The sequence below is a fragment of the Pipistrellus kuhlii genome, unplaced genomic scaffold, assembly GCF_014108245.1.
Source record: "Pipistrellus kuhlii isolate mPipKuh1 unplaced genomic scaffold, mPipKuh1.p scaffold_m20_p_22, whole genome shotgun sequence".
NCBI lineage: Eukaryota > Metazoa > Chordata > Mammalia > Chiroptera > Vespertilionidae > Pipistrellus > Pipistrellus kuhlii.
The window spans coordinates 10,036,291-10,057,497 of NW_023425521.1; the positions used below are offsets into that span (position 1 = coordinate 10,036,291).

General features: G+C 37.5%; 1 protein-coding gene and 1 long non-coding RNA gene across 3 annotated transcripts in view; both read left to right on the top strand.

Annotated features, from left to right (window-relative positions):
• Nucleotides 1-21,207, top strand: part of NSF (N-ethylmaleimide sensitive factor, vesicle fusing ATPase) — a 111,183-nt gene that overhangs the window by 79,652 nt on the left and 10,324 nt on the right. For both annotated transcript variants that reach the window (XM_036451718.2, XM_036451717.2), the window contains exons 16-17: nucleotides 2,111-2,177; nucleotides 4,185-4,264. In XM_036451718.2, the coding sequence (XP_036307611.1) occupies nucleotides 2,111-2,177; nucleotides 4,185-4,264 (147 nt within the window). The remainder of the gene's footprint in view (nucleotides 1-2,110; nucleotides 2,178-4,184; nucleotides 4,265-21,207) is intronic.
• On the top strand, nucleotides 5,836-7,969 carry LOC123652922. The gene is made up of 2 exons (XR_006742496.1): nucleotides 5,836-6,224; nucleotides 6,442-7,969. It is a non-coding gene; the product is annotated as an uncharacterized LOC123652922 (long non-coding RNA).

Sequence of the window (21,207 nt, forward strand, 5' to 3'; positions counted from 1 at the left end):
GTATACCAAAAGTTAGCAAGTTTGATGCCTAGTCAGAGCACATATCCAGGTTTTGGATTTGATCCCTACCCCAGTTGTGGCACATATTCCCATCAATTACCTACAGAAAAGATCATCTGTAGCTAAGTTGTCTAAAAAATTAAAATATAACATATCAAAATTACATCATGTAAGAGTTTTTAACACAAAAGTAAGCAAACTTTTAAAAAGTCTATTTACATCTCCTATTTGTAAGTTTAGAAAAAATTAGCATTTACTTAAAAGGGGACTTTTTTCCGAAACCGGTTTGGCTCAGCGGTAGAGCGTCAGTCTGCAGACTGAAAGGTCCCAGGTTCGATTCCGGTCAAGGGGATGTACGTTGGTTGCGGACACATCCCCGGTAGGGGGTGTGCAAGAGGCAGCTGGTCGATGTTTCTCTCTTATCAACGTTTCTAGCTCTCTATCGCTCTCCCTTCCTCTCTGTAAAAAATCAATAAAATATATATATATTTTTTTAAAGGGGACTTTTGCAGTTTAATTAAATTTCTTTAAATATCTTAAACTGTATTTCCACATTTAAAATATTTTCTTTTCTCTTTGAAGTACTTTAGCTGTTTGTCTAATAAAAATATTCTAAATTTCAAAGTAAGTATATAATTACATTTATTTAATAATAAATTAAATTAAAACATAAGTATGGTTAATCTTAGATTATCTTTACCATTTACAAGGCTATTAAAGTTATCTTTTTGCCTTCCAACATAAAATTAATTATTCAATTGCATATTTCAAATTGAACTAGCAATGCTAATCTAGTTATGGTAAATTCTAATCTAATATGGTAAATTCTCTTAATTATTGCAAATATTTTAAAGACTAAGTATACACAAGTTGTCTTCAAACTTAGAATGAAAAATACTAATTTTGTTGGTTTGATTTACTTTATTTCTGTACCTAACTCTTAATTTTATATACAATAGATAAAAGATAGCTGCTAAGGAATATTATGTCATCCCAAGCAACATGGAAGGGAGAGTTATATCTTGGTCACTTAGGTTACTTATCAACCAGAGAGTTTGGGCTGGCATGCAGGAATTAATTACAGATGACACAAATTGGATGCCCTGAGCTCCAGTTATAGTTGCTGGAAAGGAGCCCCCAACGTTTATAAAAGGGATGGTCTCAAAGTCTTGGATGCTTATATTTAATTTTTACATAAATGAATTCTCTTACCTGGCTTGTAATTGCTACGTCCTTATCAGGGTATAACTTGTTCACTGCTTAGTTTAGTGTCCATTTCTTTGGCTATTATAAGACAATGTACTATTATCTTTTGTCAGAGTCTAAAGTTAGAACCAGATCTATCTAGTACTTTATACCCAACTTTCTTTCTTTTGTAAACACTGAACATTATGGTCTGATTTGAGTCTACAAGCTTCTGTTCTTTCAGTGTTATTCCTGCTTAACAGGGTCATAGTTCTTGTCCTAACTGGTTTGGCTCAGTGGATAGAGCATTGGCCTGTGGACTGAAGGGTCCTGGGTTCAATTCTGGTCAGGGGCATGTATCTTGGTTGCAGGCACATCCCCAGTAGGGGGTGTGCAGGAGGCAGCTGATCAATGTTTCTAACTCTCTCTGTAAAAAAAAAAAAAAAAAAAAAATCAATAAAATATATTTAAAAATAAAAAAATTTAAATAAAAGGGTCACAGTTCTTACAGATAATAAAATGGCATCCAGTTTTATTCTACATATCCCTTGTGGCTTCATCTGGCTTTTGAGTCACAACACTGAAGTCATATTCCTGACATAGATAGGAGAGACCTTTGTGATAAACTTAACAGGATTTGTCTGTTCTCAGCATCCCAGGTAGAACATAGCCATGATCTAGTATCATTTTGGGCAAGTCATTTAACTGCTTTGGGTCCTAATTTTTTTCATTCTTAAAATGCAACAACTTTTTTAGTTCTAAAATCCTATTATCTTTTAAATTCTAATTTAATGTAGTCTGAAATATTGGTGTTTAACTGTGATTTGTTTAGGTATTGCTCAAGAATTAACAACATTTAATCTTTTTAGAAATTTTTGTAATTATGGAGAGCAGTGAGATAATAAATGGTTTTGCTTCCTTTCAGATCTTCGATGATGCATACAAATCCCAGCTCAGTTGTGTAGTTGTGGATGATATTGAGAGACTGCTTGGTGAGTCATTACATTTGCTATTGTACTATCTTTGCCATATTATAGCCAATGTCTCACAGCTTATAAGAGGAAAAATAACAGGTATTTATAAATTATAAGGCAATAGGAATACCTTTCTTTGTCCTATAAGGAAATATAACATTATCTCTTCTCTCTTTAGTTAATGATGGTATTCATGTTAGGTATGCCTGTGACTATAACTCCTTTATAAGTTGTTTTCTTGTAAGACTCCTGCCCTATAATATTTTCTATCTTCTACAGAGTCCCCTGCCCATAATAAGTGATTAGTAATTTTTGTTGAAGGATGTATTTAGTGCCTGTAGCTCAGAGGTTTCACTTATGAACTTGACAGAGCTAATGAAAGAAAGTAAGGTTTACTACTAGAGTGGCAAGCTTTCTGTTACCTCAGTTTCTGCTCTTATAAAAGAGATATAAAAGGGATATAAAAAACTGTATCCCTTCCTTCCTTATCCCATGGATTAATTGTGAAGACAAAATTTATATAATAATGTTGAAAACATTCTGAAAGTTAAAAGTGCTCTGTGGTAATTTTAAAAAATATTTATTAAACATTTGTACGCATTCTTACAGAATACTGAGGTGAATAAGTCCCCGCACTCAACTCAAAACGCGTAATCTACAAATGAATTCCAGAAAAGTATTATTCTTACATTTTATTTCATTGCATAAATTAGATAATTCTGGAATAAACTTATTATAATAGTGGCTCAGGTTGTTGTAATAAACAGTTGAAATTGAACCCACCTAGTGGCTTAATAAACCTCTGAAAATACTATCTAACATATGCCTGATTAATCCCTTCTTCCTTAAGCTATCCACACTGGTGTAGAAATGATTTCAAGTTACCTATGCTGACTACATTTTTCCCATGATTTTCACACTTGCCTTAGATCCTCTGTTATTTATTTTTCTGTTTCCTATGGCAATATTTGTTAAAAAGCAAAGCAGGTATAAATGTGAGGTCTTTTTAAAATGATAGTTTTATCTAATGACCTGGGTTTTTGGTCTGCTACTTTTAATACATTTTAGCCCAGTTTATAGGATTATTTCTTTAAAAGCTTTTAGGCACATACTCATAGCTCTGTGTAAATTCCTTTATCTAAACACAATTGAAATGTGTGGTCATAGCAACACTACTATGTCAGGAATGTGTGCCCTCTGAGTATATTTTCACTTGTATGAAGTTATTATCTGTACTTGTTTGTTCATTTATTCACCAAACATTTGCTGAGCCCTTACTGTGCCATAATTAGGTCTCAGAAAAATAAGATGCTGTCTGTCGTTATAACATATATTGGCAAAAATTAATGCAAAGTAGATTGTGCCATTGTTCTGGATAATCAGAGAAGGGAAGGAACACTTTTGACTTCAGAGGGCTGATGCCTGAAGGTAGCTCAAAAGCACAGGGCATGGGTGCATGTACAATAGATAGAGAAAGCTAAGGAGCTGGCATTGGTGCAAAATCTTGAAGGAGTAGTAGAAATTTAACAGTTAAAAATTTATTTTAGCAAGTTCTTTGTTCTTCACCATCTGAGGACCAATCTTAATGGCTCTAACATCTTTTTAGTTATATTGAAGTACCTTTCATACATTATTATTCCGTTCCATTGCCTCTCTACCCATTTTCTAGTATGGTGTTTTGTTGCCTGTGTACTTAACTACAATATATTGCCATAGTTTGCAGTAATTTCTTGGAAATGCTTAGTAAATACATTTGCAGGGTTTTTCTCCCTTAAATAAACCTGTCTCTGAAAATGTCTGTATGAACTCAAAATGTATATTTAGAAGCTTTTTAAAAAATTTACAGGAAAGAGTTGTTATATAATATTTTATGCATTCAAATTATTCCAATATTTGTTTCTTAATATCATTAGTTGCATGACTGCTTCTAAAACTGTGTTTGCTCTTGATGTAGAAAAATATGAATGTTTGGAATACGTGCATATGTGCATCAAATCCCTAAGCATAGTAATATTTCTCTTTCAGATTATGTCCCTATTGGCCCTCGATTTTCTAATCTGGTATTACAGGCTCTTCTTGTATTACTGAAAAAGGCTCCTCCTCAGGTAAAAATAATATAAGGAACATCTTCACAGAGTTTTTCCAGTAAATTGAATATAATGGTACACTCTTTCTAAATAAGCAGGTTATAATAAATGCATAAAATTCTTTTGAGAGATTTTGAATGGTCATCTGGTTTGGCCTTCTGTCTTAAGGTAAATGATTTTCTTAACAATCAGAGAAGTTTTTCATTCCTTTTCTGAAGGTTTCAAAATCTTCGTTTCTGTTAGCATTCTGCTTTGTTTTTTAAGTTCCCCATCATATAACACATCTTTATTCCCTTTCATTTCCTATGAGAGATTATGATATTAATGTGGAAGGGATTAAATACACGTTCTTATCTGTTTCCTTTATCATTTCATAGATTTTCCTGAGAATTTTTATTTGGGGAAATGTATTTTCTAAGGGCAGTTTTCTTTTTTTTTTCCTTTTTTATAGATGAATTTGAGTTGTTTTTCTTGTGGCATGTGGCATATTTAAAGAGTGAGTTTATAGCCAGGATTTTGGTTCGTGTGGTTACATTTTTACTGATGTGGCTATTGGAGACTAGTGATTTTGATAGTTTATCCCATTTAAAACTAACCTATGAGGGCTGGTTAAATATGTTAATTATGTAATAGAAGCTGTCAGAGCATGTTTGGCTATGACACGAATTCTCTTGATTGATTCTGTGTGCTGCAACCTCGAAGAAATACCAATCAAAGGCAGATACAAAGGGACTGAGTACTAACTTGAAAAATATCTTAATGTCTGTATGGGATCTCATATTTGAAATTAGAGACATAGACTATGTGGGAAATATTTAATATTAAGCTGGTAAATCTAATTTAAATTGTATGTGTATGTGTATATGTGTGTGTTGTATGGGTGTGTTACTACTAGAGGAAAGGACTTGTCTTGATTTTTTTATTGTTTTTTTTTTTAATTTCTAGAATAGTAAAAATAAACATAACCTACAACAATTTTGAAATTTTATTACATATTTGCATTGTGAAAGGATTTTTTTAATCTCTTTCCATAAACTATTATTCTCAGTAATTAGAGTTTTACTTAGACTTAGACTGAAGTTATAGAAGTAAGAATATTTTTCCTTCTCTGATTTCTTCAGTAAATATATAAATATATTCAAAGTTGCTAGAATGAAAAGAAATAACCTCAGTATATAAATACATCATATACCAAAAAATCCTTTTTATGAAATCAGCATTTTAAAAATAATGAGATTGGGAGAATTTTCCCAGGCATTTAAATTTATTTCTTATAATATTTAATTTTTTATCTAAAATGAATGTATGGTAAAAATCATTTGGGAGAGAGAAGAAGAATTTTTCAATGGTATTTTTCAAACCGCCCATTCTTTGCATTGTTAAATACTATAAACCTAATTGAGAATTAGCTAATCCAAAATGGATACTAATAAAAATAAACAAGACATACTAACAAATGACCTGCAACTTTTTTTTTAATCCTCACCCAAAGACATGCTTAGAGGGAGGAAGGGGGAGAGAGAGAAAGGGAGAGGGGAGGGGGGAGAAAAGAGGAGAGAGCGAGAGCGAGAGCGAGAGCGAGAGCGAGAGCGAGAGAGAGAGAGAGAGAGAGAGAGAGAGGAGAAATAGAACCATTGACTGGTTACCTTCCATACATACTGCAACCGGGGATCAAACCCACAACCCAAGTATGTGCCCTAATTAGGAATCGAACTAGCATCTTTTCCATGCACAGGATGATGTTCAACCAACTGAGCCACTCTGGTTGGGCGCCTGCAACATTTTAAACACTCAGGAATAACTGCTTCTATTTTGTAAAAATAATTGTAAGATTTGTGATGAAAGAAACATTATCTTATACTCTTAAAAAAAATTTTTTTTTAGTGTTCCCTCATTTTGGTGGGATTATTTTACTGTTGTGCGGTAGTTTATATTTAGCAAGGCATGATTTAAGTGAAAAGATTAAAAAATAAGTAAGGTTCATGCCGAAACCGGTTTGGCTCAGTGGATAGAGCATCTGCCTGTGGACTGAAAGGTCCCAGGTTCGATTCCGGTCAAGGGCATGTACCTTGGTTGCATGTACCCAGTTGGGGGGTGCTGGAGGCAGCTGGTCGATGTCTCTCTATCCCTCTCCCTCCCTCTCTGTAAGAAATCAATAAAATATATTTAAAAAATAAAAATAAAAAATAAGTAAGGTTCAAATGTCCAATAAGTACATGCAAAGATATTCAGCATCATTAGCCATCAGGAAAATGCAAATAAGTCAGTTAATAACAAGTGCATATAGAAGAATTTGAAACCTTGTACACTGCTGGTGGGAATATAAAATCATGTGGCCTTTAGAAACTGTCTAGCAGTTCCTCAGGAGGTTAAACATAGTTACCATATGACCCAGCAATTCTACTTCTAAGTGTATACCCCAAAGAAATGAAAATATATGCCTACCCAAAGCTTGTACAAAATGTTCATAGCAGCGTTATTCATAACAGCCAAAAAGTGGAAACAACCCAAATGTTCACCGAACAATAAAATGTGGTACATACAATGGACTGCTATTCATCAATACAGAGAAATGAGTCCTGATACATGTCACAACAGGGCTGAGCCTTGAAAACATTATGCTAAGTCTAAGAAGCCAGTCACAAAAGACCACATATTGTATTATTCTACTTATATGAAATGTCCAGAATTGGCAAATCCATAGGGGAAGAAAGGAGATTTGTGAGTGGTTTTTTTCTAGGCCTGGGAGGGGTGGATAGGGAGAATGCGAAGTGACTGCTAATTGGTATTGGCTTCCTTTTTATGCGATGAAAATGTTCTAAAATTGATTGTGGTGATGATTTCACATATCTCTGGGTATACTAAAAACCATTGAATTGTACACTTTAAATCAGTAAATTGTGTTTTATGTAAAATATATCTCAATAAAATGTCACCAAAAAAAGAAAGTGGTTTCAGAAACCACTTAAGTGATGAAAGGAGGATTACATAAAGAGCTAGAAGTAAGGAGTGAGCACCCAGCGCACCCGGGCCATCTTGGAGAAATCCTAGAAACAGGGACTGGATCATTAAAAAGGGATATGGAATGTATTTCTCTTAGGAATGAAAAGGGCATAGGAATACATAGAAATAAAAGATAGATCTGGTCGCATTAGTGATTGGAAATGCAGGGAATCTCATTTAAGAGAATACCAACCTGTCATTAATCAGAATTTGGTGGCTCTGACTTGGACTGCTAGATGACCCTCCTGTATAAGTGAATCAGTGGCAAAAGAAATTAATGTTTGAAATATTTCTTATTGGCACATATTTAACAAAATGAAAATATGCTTTCTCTGTACCACCTTGCTTTTTAAAATTAGTTTGTATTCTCTCAGGAAAATAGAAAATTTTCAAGCTGATCCAATTTCAAGAGTATTTGTCATTCTAGAGTAGAAACATTTAGCTTTTTTATGTTTTTTAATTAAATATTAAAGTATATAAATTTGAATTTTGTAGAAATGCATAGACTGGTAGAAAGCTATTATTTTAATACTGTCAAGAAAACGGAAAGGTTGCGAGCATTTTTCTTTTAAAAAAAACAACTGTATATGTATACAATAGTATAATCATATCAGCCACAGAATCCCTAACTTTGCACTTGTTATAATTCCTGCTTTCACACAGAAAGATTGTGTGCATGTTTGCACATGCTCAAATAAAAGAATCCCTTCAGGGGCACTATGTTGTTATGTTTCAAGATATTCTCTTTTCTACTTCTCCCCCTCCCCCATTCTCTTGCCTCCTTGTAAATTGGCTTATTAAAACTGATTCACAAGCCTTCCTTTTTTCCCTTTGTGATTGCTTTGGTCTTGGATTTTCAGTGTAGGACTAAAAATTCAAGTCAGATTTCAGTTACCAGGATAATTTTCTTTTAAAATTTTTCTAAGTAAATGCATAGATTTTTAATGATCTGGTATTCAGTGGATGTGCTTTAAATTTAGCTGGAGAGTTAATTTCATGATTGATTTATTAGCCCTTTGAAAGTATAAAAAGTGGTATCCATAGTTCATGAAGACTGAAAAACATCATCACATTTTGTTTAGCATCTTTTTAAAACCAATTAAAAGCTTTTCTAAAATGGATTGAACAGGAGAAAATAAAACATGTTCCCTAGGTCTTTATTTCAATCAAGTTTCCCTGTGTTCTGCAGGAGAAGAGATCGAGGGGGGATAGAAAGATTGAAAAGGGCTGTCCCAGCAGGGAGCCACGCCAGAGAAAAGGGCTGCTCTGAGAACTCAGCAGCAGCAGCTAAGAAAGCTCCCAGCCTGCTTCATCGACATGCAGAGTCACACAAGGCATGGGGGTGCTCACCGTCACCACAGAGGTTTCACATGTGCTTCCCTGCTGATTCCTGTGAAAAGCTAACAATTGGCTTGGAGGGTAAAAGACCACTGCAGTTCACCCTCCCTGAGCTGGACGTACAATTTGTCCAGTGTTAGGAAATGTCCGGCTTAACAGTGAGAGGCTTGAAGACACCCCTCCTCCATGCAGAGTCCTAAAGCCAGCTCTTTTACTCCATGACATTGGGGCTCTTTTCAAGTTTCACAGATTTATGGAAGTTGAGGGGAATGTGCATTTCACAATCAGGAGAATGAAAGCTTTAGTCTTAATGTCAAGGAAGCTGCAGGCCTGAAGCGGGAAGGCCAGGTAAACCCTCCCGCAACCTGCAGCCCCAGTGACATTATTGTTTTCCTCACAGATTGCTTCTGGTGCCTTCTTTTTTGAGTGTGGGTGGGAGAGAGACAGAACAAAGTGCCTGAAAAGGAACTCCTCAGGCTGTAAAGTGATATGATTTCCCAGTTTCCTCAACAAGTCTGAGAGTAGATAAGCCCATTGACTTGACTGCTTTAACACTAGGTTTACTTGACACTTGCAGAAATCAAATTGGAAGACCACCATATATACCAGAATAGCCTTGTGATTTATAGAGAACCATTCCTTGTTCTGTTCAGTGCTTTCCTACCTTTTTCAGATCACAGCATACAGAAAATGATAACCTTTGATATTGTGCCTGGGTAAAGGTATGAGGCCACTCACTGGCCAGAGATGCAGCTACTCCAGCCTTCCCAACTGCAGATGAGAATTGATAGCGTAGTCCAGTGGTAGGCAAACTGCGGCTCGCGAGCCACATGCAGCTCGTGAGCTGCGGTTTGCTGCTCTGTTGACTAATGAGTTTGCTGACCACTGTCTTAGTCCATCTGTAACTCATAGGCATACCAGTTGGATAACTCTTAGGAAAATGTAAACTTTTACAAAAAAAGACCACTCTAAATTCGTAGCACTATTATTGAAGAACTCAGACCTAACAGAATTTTAGCTAAAGTTGTTCTTTAAAAAAATAATTTCCTTGCTGCTCTGGCACCTAGGAATATTACTTAATAAGAAAGAAGTAAAGTTTAGAGCTAGGACGGGCATAATGTGTGAACCAAAAGAAACTGCTAGTAAACCCTAGTGGGAACTCGGGCAAACGTACTTGTTTCTTCATGGCTTTCATTTAACATGACTGGTCTGTAGACAGGATTGCTTTTTATGTAACCCTTATGACATCTTCGTACCCTCTTACTTCAGAGATGTTATTAGGAAGTCTTGGTAATATTAAGCAACTCTTCAAGCTTAGGGTTGCTTTAGCAAAATGGAAGAGACTCCAAATTGTGCAGGCCTAAACATGAGTATCTCCCCATCTATCTGTTCAAAATTAACTCTGGCTAATGACTACAATATGACTCAAGAAGATATATAACCACTTTAGGAAAGAGGTTTAGTTATTTTGCCAGACACATTAATTGCAATCACTGATGTAGTGGTGACTTTTACATTGAACTTCTTTATTGGGGGGGAAAAAGAAGAAAAAAAACATGGAGGATGCTTGACAATTTAGTGGCCTGATTTTTCCATTTACTAAGTAAATGGCATGACATGGCTGCTATATTTTATATACTAGTAATTCTTAATAAATTACTTTGCTTAGTAGTAGATTGTCTTACAAAGTTCTCTATAAATTGAACTTATATATAATATATAGTCATGTACTGCATAACAACTTTTTGGTCTATAATGGATCACATAAACCACAGTGATCCCATCCTATCTAATAAAAGAGTACTATGCAAATTGACCATTACTCCAACACACAAGATGGCTGCCCCCATGTGGACACAAAATGGCCAGCAGGGGAAGGCAGTTGGGAGGGTCCAGGCCTGCAAGGGAGGGCAGTTGTGGGCATTCAGGCCAGCAGGGGAGGACATTTGGGAGGGATCAGGCCTGCAGGGGAGAGCAGTTGGGAGGACCAGGCCTTCAGGGGAGGGCAGTTGAGGGGGCCAGATCTGAAGGGGAGGGCAGTTAAGGGTGACCAGGCCTGTAGGAGAGGACAGTTAGGGGCAATAAGGCAGGCATGGAAGCAGTTAGGCATCAATCAGACTGGCAGGGGAATGGTTAGGGAGTGATCAGGCTGGCAGGCAGAAGTGGTTGGGGGTGATCAGAAAGGCAAGCAGGCAAGCAGTTGGGAGCCAGCAGTCCTGGATTGTGAAAAGACAGTCAGAAATCCCTCAAGGGGTCCCAAATTGGAGAGGGTGAAGGCTGGGCTGAGGGACACATCCCTCATGCACGAATTTCGTGTACTGGGCTTCTAGTAAGACTATAATAGAGCTGAAAAATTCCTATTGCCTAGTTACATTTTAGCCATCACACAGTAGCACAGCACATTACTTATATATTTGTAGTGATGCTGGTAGAAACATACTTACCATGCTACTATATAACACATATAATTATAATTGTAGGCTTTACCACCAAGGTTTGTGTGAGTATATTCTGCGATGTTCAAGCAGTGACAAAATTGCCTAATGATACTTTTCTCAGAACATATCCCCATCATTAAGTGACACATGACTATATATGTAGAATAAATTCAAATACATTAAAAAACAGTAAAAGAAATTTGGTGAATGTCTTTATAAAACATGGCTACAGATACTTGCCAAACAAAAACCACATTTTAAAAATAGTTTTGTTGGTAGAGCATATCTATAATAGTTATTCATGAATACAAGAAAATTACAATATAAGACATACTAGAGGCCCGGTGCATGAAAATTCATGCACTGGAGTGGGGTCTCTTAGCCCGGCCTAACCTCTCTTACAGTCCGGAGCCCTCAGGAGCAGGAGGCGACCCAGCGATCAGGGGAAAGCAATGCCCCATCACACCTCTGCTGCTGCCACTGCCGGCACCGCAAGCCTCTGCCGGCCCTGGTCACCTGAGCCTCAGGCAAGCCCTGGGACTCTGGAGGCAGGCGCACAGAGCGGCCAGGCCTTCCTGCTGCCCTGGCAGGGTTGAGGGGACTGGGCACCACTATCTTGTGGCTGCAGGTGCCGCCATCTTTGAGGGTGGGGCAATCAATTAGCAAATTCCCTCCTTATTGGTTGAGGGTGAGCAGTCAGCATATTACCTCCTCATCAGCTGTGGGTGCTGCCATCTTTGCGACAGCGTGAGGGTCAATTAGCATGTTCCCTCTTTATTATATAGGATATGTCAATTTTAGGTAATTCAGAATTAAATACCTAAATTTTAATCATCAGAGAAATGTTACATCGCTTCTCGGCCTTTTGGCTAAGATCAAGTGCAGAGAAATGTTAATGATTCTGAGACAGAATATGCTCTCAGAATGTCTTTAACCGATTGCCGTACATTTATTACTATGACATGACATTAGTGTTAGAAAAGTTTTGATAATAGTATTCCATGGGGCCATGAATCTAGTTATGAGTACTAGCTCTGAAGACCTTACTCTTTATATTGGAGTTGGAGTCAGAAAACCTGAGTTTGAGTCTTAGCTCAGTAATCTTCTGGCTATATAACCTTGACCTTTGTGTCCATTTCTTCATCTATAACATGGAGATAATTCTCCTGCCCCACCTACCCCATTGTGGAGTGAGATGTTATAGAGTGAAATGCTATAACACAGACATAAGGAATAAAGTTGCTGAAAAGTAGGAGTATGCCATTGTCCATAGAAAATGCTACTTATAAACAACTGGTTTTGTCTTATCTTTGAAAAGGGAATGGATGTTTGCCTTGCTTGATTTGAATATTCTCATTGCTGGGGCCCAGTGGTTGACATCTAAGATTCTATTTCTTCCTCTATTATTGCTGCTTCTCCATCCCTCATTGCTGAAATTCAGGAGACAAATATTCTGACCTGGGGATTATGGATCCCAGTTATAAAAGAAAAAATGAAGCAGACAAATTTCAGAGCTCATTAGGGTAAGAAGAGGGCTGGCCCTCATTGTGAGATTTCTAAGAACGCTGACCATTGCACTGTCCTTACCTCCAGGGACTGGCCCACCTACTTGCTTTATCCCTGCAACCACCTATAACTTATAACTTCCCCCTTTCTTCTAACCCAAAGTGGAACAGAAGAGCATTTAACAGCTTCTTTCCTACCTTTCTGTCCTCAAGTACACAGATCTTTGGAGATTCCCTAGGGGTTTTTCCTACATGGCATGATAGCTATTGGCTAAGAAGAACCAATAACAGGAACCTTATGAAGGTCCAGAACAATCCATCAATATTCCTGATAGTTACTGAATAAAGATGGAATCAGGCCTTGATCTCTTTAAGTCACTACTTGGTCTAGAACCACTTCATCTATGTCCCCCTCACATTGGGAAATGAATCTATCTCCCTCCCTCCCTCCCTCCCTCCCTCCTTCCCTCTCTCCCTCCCTCCCTCCCTCTCTCCCTTCTTCTCTCCCTCTCTTTTCTCCCTTCCTTTCTCCCTTCCTCTCTCTTTCAACCTATTTGGGCTATGTAGATTATATTTGTTGATGGATATTCTGAAGATGGTGGTTCTTAACTACACATAGAACTGGCATTGCCAGTATAAATGGCACAGGAATTAGAATGCAAAGACTTGAATTCGAATCCAGTTTCTTAATTTCTGAGCCTCACTTTTGTCATTTGTAAAGTAGAAACAATAGTAATATTTAAGTTGGGAGAATTAAATAAAATAAATGTTTATTATAGTTCTTTGTAAATGGCAACACACAACTCTGTTATTAGTTTATTCACTTCAAAGAAAACTCTGTCTTTCCTCACACACACAAAAAGTATCTACTAGTAAAACCAACAAAGTAGCCAACCCCATCGAAGGAGCTCATCTCCATGGGCTACTGCTAAAGAAGCCAGTCCTAAAAATGTCAGCAAGAAAGAGCATAGAAGCTCTTTTTTCCTCTAGCTGCCAGCCATCTTGCTCCTACAGATGGCTCCTTAGCCAGCCCAGGAGCAAGCAGAAAAAGGGGCAAGTTTCTGGAAGAAGAGGGGCAGTGATGGGAAGGGAGGATAGGGAGAAATACCAAGTGACAGTGGTCAGATGAAAAGCTCTGGCCATCCACCTAGTGACCTATTATCTACGTAAACTCAGCCTGTGTCAGCAAATGCTCGCATAACTATCAAATCACCTTGCACTTAATCCTCAGTTGTTCTTATAGTGTGATTTCAGTTATAAAGAAAAAAAGAGATTTCAGTTATAAAAAGAAAAGCAAGTATTCCATAATTGTCTATTGTGATTGCCTTTATATTAATGGCCTCCAAACTTGCTGACCACATACCCTATTAGTAAAAAAGATTTGAATTCATCTTCTCAATAGTTTAACACATCTATCATTTTATAAGATGATGTTTATTTTAAAACATATACAAAAGACATTTTTTCAAGAATGAAAATAAAAGGCAGTTGTAATATTTCTCCATCTTAAAGATAACTGCTATGACTTAGATGGTAGAATTGTAGGTGATTTTTTTCTACTTTATTTCCTGTATTTTATAAATTTTCTACAATAAGAATTTATTATTTTATAACTAGAAAAAATAAAAAACAATATACATTATTATTTTCATTTTTAACTTAGCATAACTGTCAAAATTCTTTCATTCCAACTAATTTTCTATGTGACTAACAGAGTTAAGTAACTCTATCTTTGTCTCTATACTTGTTTATATATAATATCTTTTAACCTTATTTCTTTTTTTAAGGCTGATTTAATTTAAGGTCTGGCCTGTAAGACACCCTGTGGTCCTGAGAGTCAAGTATGAAAGTGCTTAATGGCTCTCACAGTTGTCCTTGGAGACGCATGGCATTCAGCTCAGTGCTGTGCTTCTAGTCTGAACTCATGACAGTTGAATGCTGTGTGACTGACTAAGATAGATGGTAACAGTTATATTAAGTTTCATGGAAGGAAGATTGGAAATTTATTTTCCATCCCAAAATATTTCTTTTGATAGGCAAGTCTGAAATACTATTTTATGGAATATATGCTTTTACTAGGATATGCATTTGTTCCACACTACAGAAATACGAAGATAATAAAGACATTTACCTGCCCTCAAAGAGCTCATAATACAGGACCACATGTTCAGTTGTGAGTTTGTGCACCAGGTCAAGTGGCAGGATGGGGTAAACATGCAGCCCACATCCTGCTCACCAAGCTGTCCCCTCTGGTGTGGGCTGAATCTGCCCAGTGTAGGGTTGCCAGACTTAGTAGATATGAATATAGGATGCCCCGTTAAATTCAAGTGTCAGAAAGACATCAAGTAATTTAGCACAATCCATTCAGTGTTTGGGACTCTTATAAAATATAAATATAAAGGCAAGCATGGTCCATTTTACCTGAGAAAATCTACAAACATTTCACAAATACTAGTTCTTGATGTTGGCCTAGATATTTCTCAGGGCCACTATGCCATGCTAAGGAGAATCTCTGCTCTGCAGCAGTGGGGAGGGATGGCGAAGGATGTGCTGTGCCAGAATCAGCAGACTTGTTACTTATGATACTGACTGGTTCTTGGGAACTTAAGGATATGTGTCATGTACAGTTACTTACCTTAGACTTCATATGGCATACTCAGTTTCACTGAGTATAGAAATAGAAATTCATAAGAAATCAAAGGCTTCCTTTTTTCCAGTAACTGAATCTTAACCTCTTTAAATATCAAGTGTTATACTTTAGCCTTATTTTATTTTATTTTTTATTGAATTTATTGGGGTGATATTGGTTAATAAAGTTATACATTTTAGGTTTACTATTCTATACTAAATCGTCAATATAGTGTATTGTATATTCACTACCACTTTAGCCTTTTTTTAAAGGAAAAAATTGCTACAAATATCTTGGTGTCTAAAGCAAAGTATTATAAACACTATGTTAATGAATGAGGATCATCATTGCATACCATAGTCACATGGGTCAGTAATACTATGAGTAACAGCAAGAACTATAAGAATGCATAAGATTGCCACAGTAGTCATTAAGAAGGCCCAATGTGCTCTGTTTTTGCTGTGTTTTGTTTTCGAATTTTGTTTTTAATGGTTTTGCTACAGTTGTTACTTGCAGAATCCAATTGAGTTGTATTAGTTCCTGCCTCTACAGTTCCCCCTCTTCTAATTTGCTGCTTCTGGTCATCTGTGAATTAGATAGGCAACCACTCGGCCTCACAAGTTGTTTGTAAAGTAAGAGTCAGTAAGCTATGGTAAAAGCTGGGGGGCCCTTTCCGGTAAGCAGGGCCATGTTATGCTTTCTGTAGATGCCTTCCTTCAGTAAAAATAATAACAATAATAATAATAAAAATAAAAATAAATTATTTTACTTTTTAACTGTTGGTATTTAAAACATTTTCTTCAACCTGAAAGTCTTTTTCTTCTGATTTTAAAAGAAAGAATACTTTTGTGGGTCTCTCAAAGTTTTATGGGCCCTTGCAACTGTGCCTACTGAACTGATAATAAGTTGCTACTACCTGTGAATAAAGTCACTTGTGTTTTGTTTTCCGTCCTAAAAGTTAGAGGGCTTGTGCTGTTTTCAGGACAAGTGTGTTCAGGATAGTTGATATTGTCCAGCAAATTGGTCTCCAGATAAGTGAGGTATTGTTACTGGGCATGTTGAATCCATGTTCTGAAAGGTGGGGCCTAAAGAAGTAAACTGGATTGTGTGGGGTTAAATGAGAGCAAGTTCTGAAATATTTTAAACATGAGAGAGAATTGCAAAATGTAAGAAAACTCTGGAAAGCATTTTATTTTTTTAAATATATTTTATTGATTTTTTACAGAGAGGAAGAGAGAGGGATAGAGAGTTAGAAACATCGATGGGAGAGAATCATCGATCAGCTGCCTCTTGCACACTCCCTAATAGGGATGTGCCCACAACCAAGGTACATGCCCATGACCGGAATTGAACCTGGGACCTTCCAGTCTGCAGGCTGACACTCTATTCACTGAGCCAAACTGGTTTCGGCTGGAAAGCATTTTAATACAAAGGAATCTTGTGGATAAAAATCACAGAGGTAGCCCTGTCCCATGTTCAGTTGGTTAGGCATTATCCTCTGCAAGTTCAATCCCAGTCAGGTACATGAGGCAGCCAGTCGAAGTTTCATTTGCACATTGATGTTTCTCTCTCTCCCATCCTCCCTCCCTCCCTCCCTCTCTCTCTCTCTCTCTCTCTCTCTCTCTCTCTCTCTCAATACATAAATAAATAATTTTTCTTAAATCACAGAGATATACATTAAATAAAAGAAAAAGAAAATTGGCCTGTTAGAGCACAGGGGTCATTTTAGGGTGTATGCAGCTAAAAGCTGAGAGAAGCCAAAACCGGTCTCTATCCCTCTCTCTTCCTCTCTGTAAAAAATCAATAAAAGATATTTTTTTTAAAAGCTGAGAGAAGTAGGAAAAATCTACTGTGGGTGCAAAGATCAAGGAGTTTGGATTAATCAGTGGTCATTTTAGTTAAGTTTATAATGAGAGAACACATCTATTCCTTTTGTACAAGAATACTAAGAGTATAATTTAATTTTCTTTATTTAACCTTTTCTCCTAAGAACTCAGAGGTCATAATATCTAGATAATATATCTAATCTAACTAACTCATAATTAAGGATCAGCTATTGCTGATATGAGTTTAAAATTACACAAATAAGAACGGTGGACAGCAAAGCATAGTGGATATCAATGAGGTCTGAGCTCAGTTTCAGCTCCCTCCTGGATATAAAAGCTTCAGATAGACCCCTTCACTTCTTACTCCAGGTTTCTCGGCTACAAAATAACCAGAAGAGGGAGAAGGCAAGGACTAGGTAATCTCCAAGGGTAAAATCTGATGACTCGGTGTCTTTTTTTCACAAACTGGTACTAAAATATTCTTTAATATTACAAAGTGGGCTGTTCGCCTATAGTAATTATTTGGAGTGAAGTTTCTCATTTCATATCCAGTCTGTATCATGAATTCCCCTCCTTATTGTCCTCGGCCCTACTTGCAATAGTTACAAAAAACAGTAGACTAAGAATTTGCTTCAGGGTAAAATCTAATGGAGAGTTTAACTGTAGTTGTCTGCCTAGTTGTAGCATGATTTATTTGAAACATCCTTCCTTTGGTATTCAAAATAAACATTTAACTACCACCCCCCCCCCCCAAAAAAAAAAAAAAAATAGAAGAAGTTGCAGACATTTGAGCATGAGAAATCAGAAATGCATGCAGGATATGCAGAGGCCCATTCCTCTCCTTTCACCGTCCAGATTCCTGGTTGTTTTTATTGGTAGTCAGTTTTTCCCATTGGCTTAGGGGAACCAAGAGCTGCAATAGATGTTTACTAATACTTGTTATCTCACTAGCTTAAATTAATGGCTTCTAATGAATTTCATCTTTTCTCTGCTAGAGAAGTCTGTATTATCTAATAGCTTGATCATGGATTGACCAATTAATTAGCTAAAAGATGCCCTAGCTGGCTTGGCTCGGTGGATAGAGTGTCAGCCTATGGACTGAAGGGTCCCAGGTTTGATTCCGGCCAAGGATAATGCCTGGGTTGCAGGCTTGATCCCCAGTATGGGGTGTGTAGGAGCCAGCCGATCAATGATTCTCTCTCATCATTGATGTTTCTATCTCTCTCTCCTCCCTTCTTCTCTGAAATCAATAAAGAAATATATTTTTTTTAAATTAGCTAAAAGAAAGAGCTATGAATGGAATTATGGGCAATAATAAACTTGATTTTATTCTCAAAAAAAATTTTAAAAAAAAAGAAAAGAAAGAGCTATGATAGCCTTTGTATCTACTTATATTATAAATGAATCATACATGCCATTCATTTTAGATTATTTTCTTTATTTTTTAATTATTGATTTCAGAGAGGAAGGAAGAGGGAGAGAGAGATAGAAACATCAATGATGAGAGAGAATCATTGATTGGCTGCCTCCTGCACACTCCCTACCAGGGATTGAGCCCACAACCCGGGCATGTGCCCTTGACTGGAATTGAACCTGGTACCCTTCAGTCCCACTGAGCCAAACCGACCAGGCAGATTATTTTCTTTAAAACTTGTTATCATAGCATTCAACCCTTACGGCTCAGAATATATTTTCCTATTGAACACTTGATATAATGTGCATTTTTCCAGAACCATAAGAGAGAACATAACAAAAAATGATCTGCTAGAAAGCTACACTGAGATCATCATTCATTCATTCATTCATTCATTCAATACAAATTTATTAACTCTGTGTACAAAACTAGCCCTGAGTTGAAACCGGTTTGGCTCAGTGAATAGAGCGTCGGCCTGCGAACTGAAAGGTCCCAGGTTCGATTCCGGTCAAGGGCATGTACCTTGGTTGCGGGCACATCCTCAGTAGGGGGTGTGCAAGAGGCAGCTGATCGATGAATCTCTCTCGTCGATGTTTCTAACTCTCTATCTCTCTCCTTTCCTCTCTGTAAAAAATCAATAAAATATATATTTTTTAAAAGATAATTAAAAAAAAGACTAGCCCTGAATACATCAGTAAAACCAAATAGAAGCCCGTCCTTCTGAAGGAAGACCAGCAATAAATACAATAAATAAAGGCAGTAAATGAGTAAAGTATTTAGTATGTTAAAAGGTGGTTCATGCTATGGGGGAACATCAGGAAAAAGGAAGAGAGGAAGTGGGGATTGCAATTTTAAAAGGATTGTAGGGTGTGATTTTGTGTAGACCTTGTGGGAAAAGTGACATTCAGGCAACGCCTTGACTTTGAGGGAGAGAATCATGTGGATATATAAGGGAAGAGCATTCTAGGCAGATGGAGCATAGAAGTCTTCTGTGCTAGGCTTGCTGGGCTAAGAACTACCTGGAGAACATAGGTGAATAAAACATGGCTCCTCCCCCTAGGGAGTTTCGTTTCTTATAATAAGTGTATTTCTAGTATCACATGAGCTCACTCAACTAGGGGAAATGATGAACAACATAGACTGTTGAACAAGAACAGACCTGGAGACAGGGAAGCATCAGTCAGACTGTCGGATCTCAGAGGGAAGGTAGGGGAGGGTGGGGATAAGGAAAGAGATCAAACAAAAGAATTGTGTGCATGCATATGAGCCACAGACAACGGGGATGGGGAATGCGTCGGGAGGGGTTTTGGATGGGAATGGGGGAAATGAAGACAAATATGTGATACATTAATCAATAAAGAAATAAAATAAAATAAAATAAAATAAAATAAAATAAAATAAAATAAAATAAAATAAAACATGGCTCCTCCCCTAGGGAGTTGACAGGCTAGAAACAAGATTCAGACTTGCAAATAAATGCTGCAATAAAGTCGTACAAGCACTATGTTAGGTAGAATTTTTCAAAAATATCTTTGTATTGAATAATACAAACCAAATAAAATATAAGAAATTATTTCCATTTCAAGAATGAAGCTAGGATAAGTGATGGACTAAGCAGGCGTCTTCAAACTACGGCCCGCAGAGGAGTCTGATCCGGCCCGCCAGGTTTTTTGGGCAGTGAGCGCAGCCGAGGTGTTACAGTAGGAATTAGTAGTTCATATAGTCTGGCCCTCCAGCTCTCTGAGGGACCGTGATCTGGCCCCCACTTTAAAAAGTTTGAGGACCCCTGGAAGCATCTCTTACCAGGAAAGTGTTTTCACACCCTCTGCCCTGAACTGATTGTTCCCTCAGTCTCACAGCTGCCCCAACTCTTCTGAGGGCGTGTTTGATCTTTAGCTTCAGGCCTCGTCTGGGCCTCACCGTAACCCTAGTTAAGCTGAAGATTGGTGCTCTCATCTTCCCCTAACACAGAGAATCTTGGTCCTTTTGGAGAACCTTTTGCTGCTGGTGCCCTGTGTTGTTGGAAAAAGGAATTTTCAGGTGTCCCCTGCTCCCCCACCCCACCTGCAATAGATTCCTGACGTCCTAGGCCAGTGTTTCCCAAACTTCTCTCATGATGAGAATCACCTGGTGGAGTTGTTAAAGTACAGATTCCTGAATCCCAACTAAGAAGTGCTAAACTGGAATTTTTGGGAACATATAGGTAAAATTGTATACTTAAATTCCAGCTTAGCACTTCTTAGTTGGGACTCAGGAATCTGTATTTTAACAACTCCACCAGGTGATTCTCATCATGAGAGAAGTTTGGGAAACACTTGTCAGAGGACGATTTTTTAGGTTCCCCTCAAAACCATTCAAGTTCTCACTTCCTTTCATTCTTCCTCTACTCTGACAGGTAGGTATGGTTTTTAATCTCATTTTTATGGTTGGAGAGGAGACAAGTCCTAAGGAGTTAAATAATCTAGCCAGGGTCACACAGCTATCAACAACGTAGACTGTACTTGCCTCTCCTCCTTGCTGTCTGCCAGCCCTGGGCTTGCATTAAAAAGGATGCCACCATATATCTCCTTCCTGGCATAGCTTGCTCTTAGAACTGGCATGTGATTCGTACAGCAGCTTTCTCATTGGCCACGAGGATCATCTTTCTCTTCATCACAGTTCTTCCTCCCTGAGAACCTTCATTAGTTTCCTGTTGCTTTTTATACCCAATCTCCTTCCTTAGTGTGGCATTCTGAGTCTTCCTCCTATTGGCTGCCCACTTCCCATCTCTCCAATGAGACCTCGTTACCAACCCTTCGCACCTGGGTC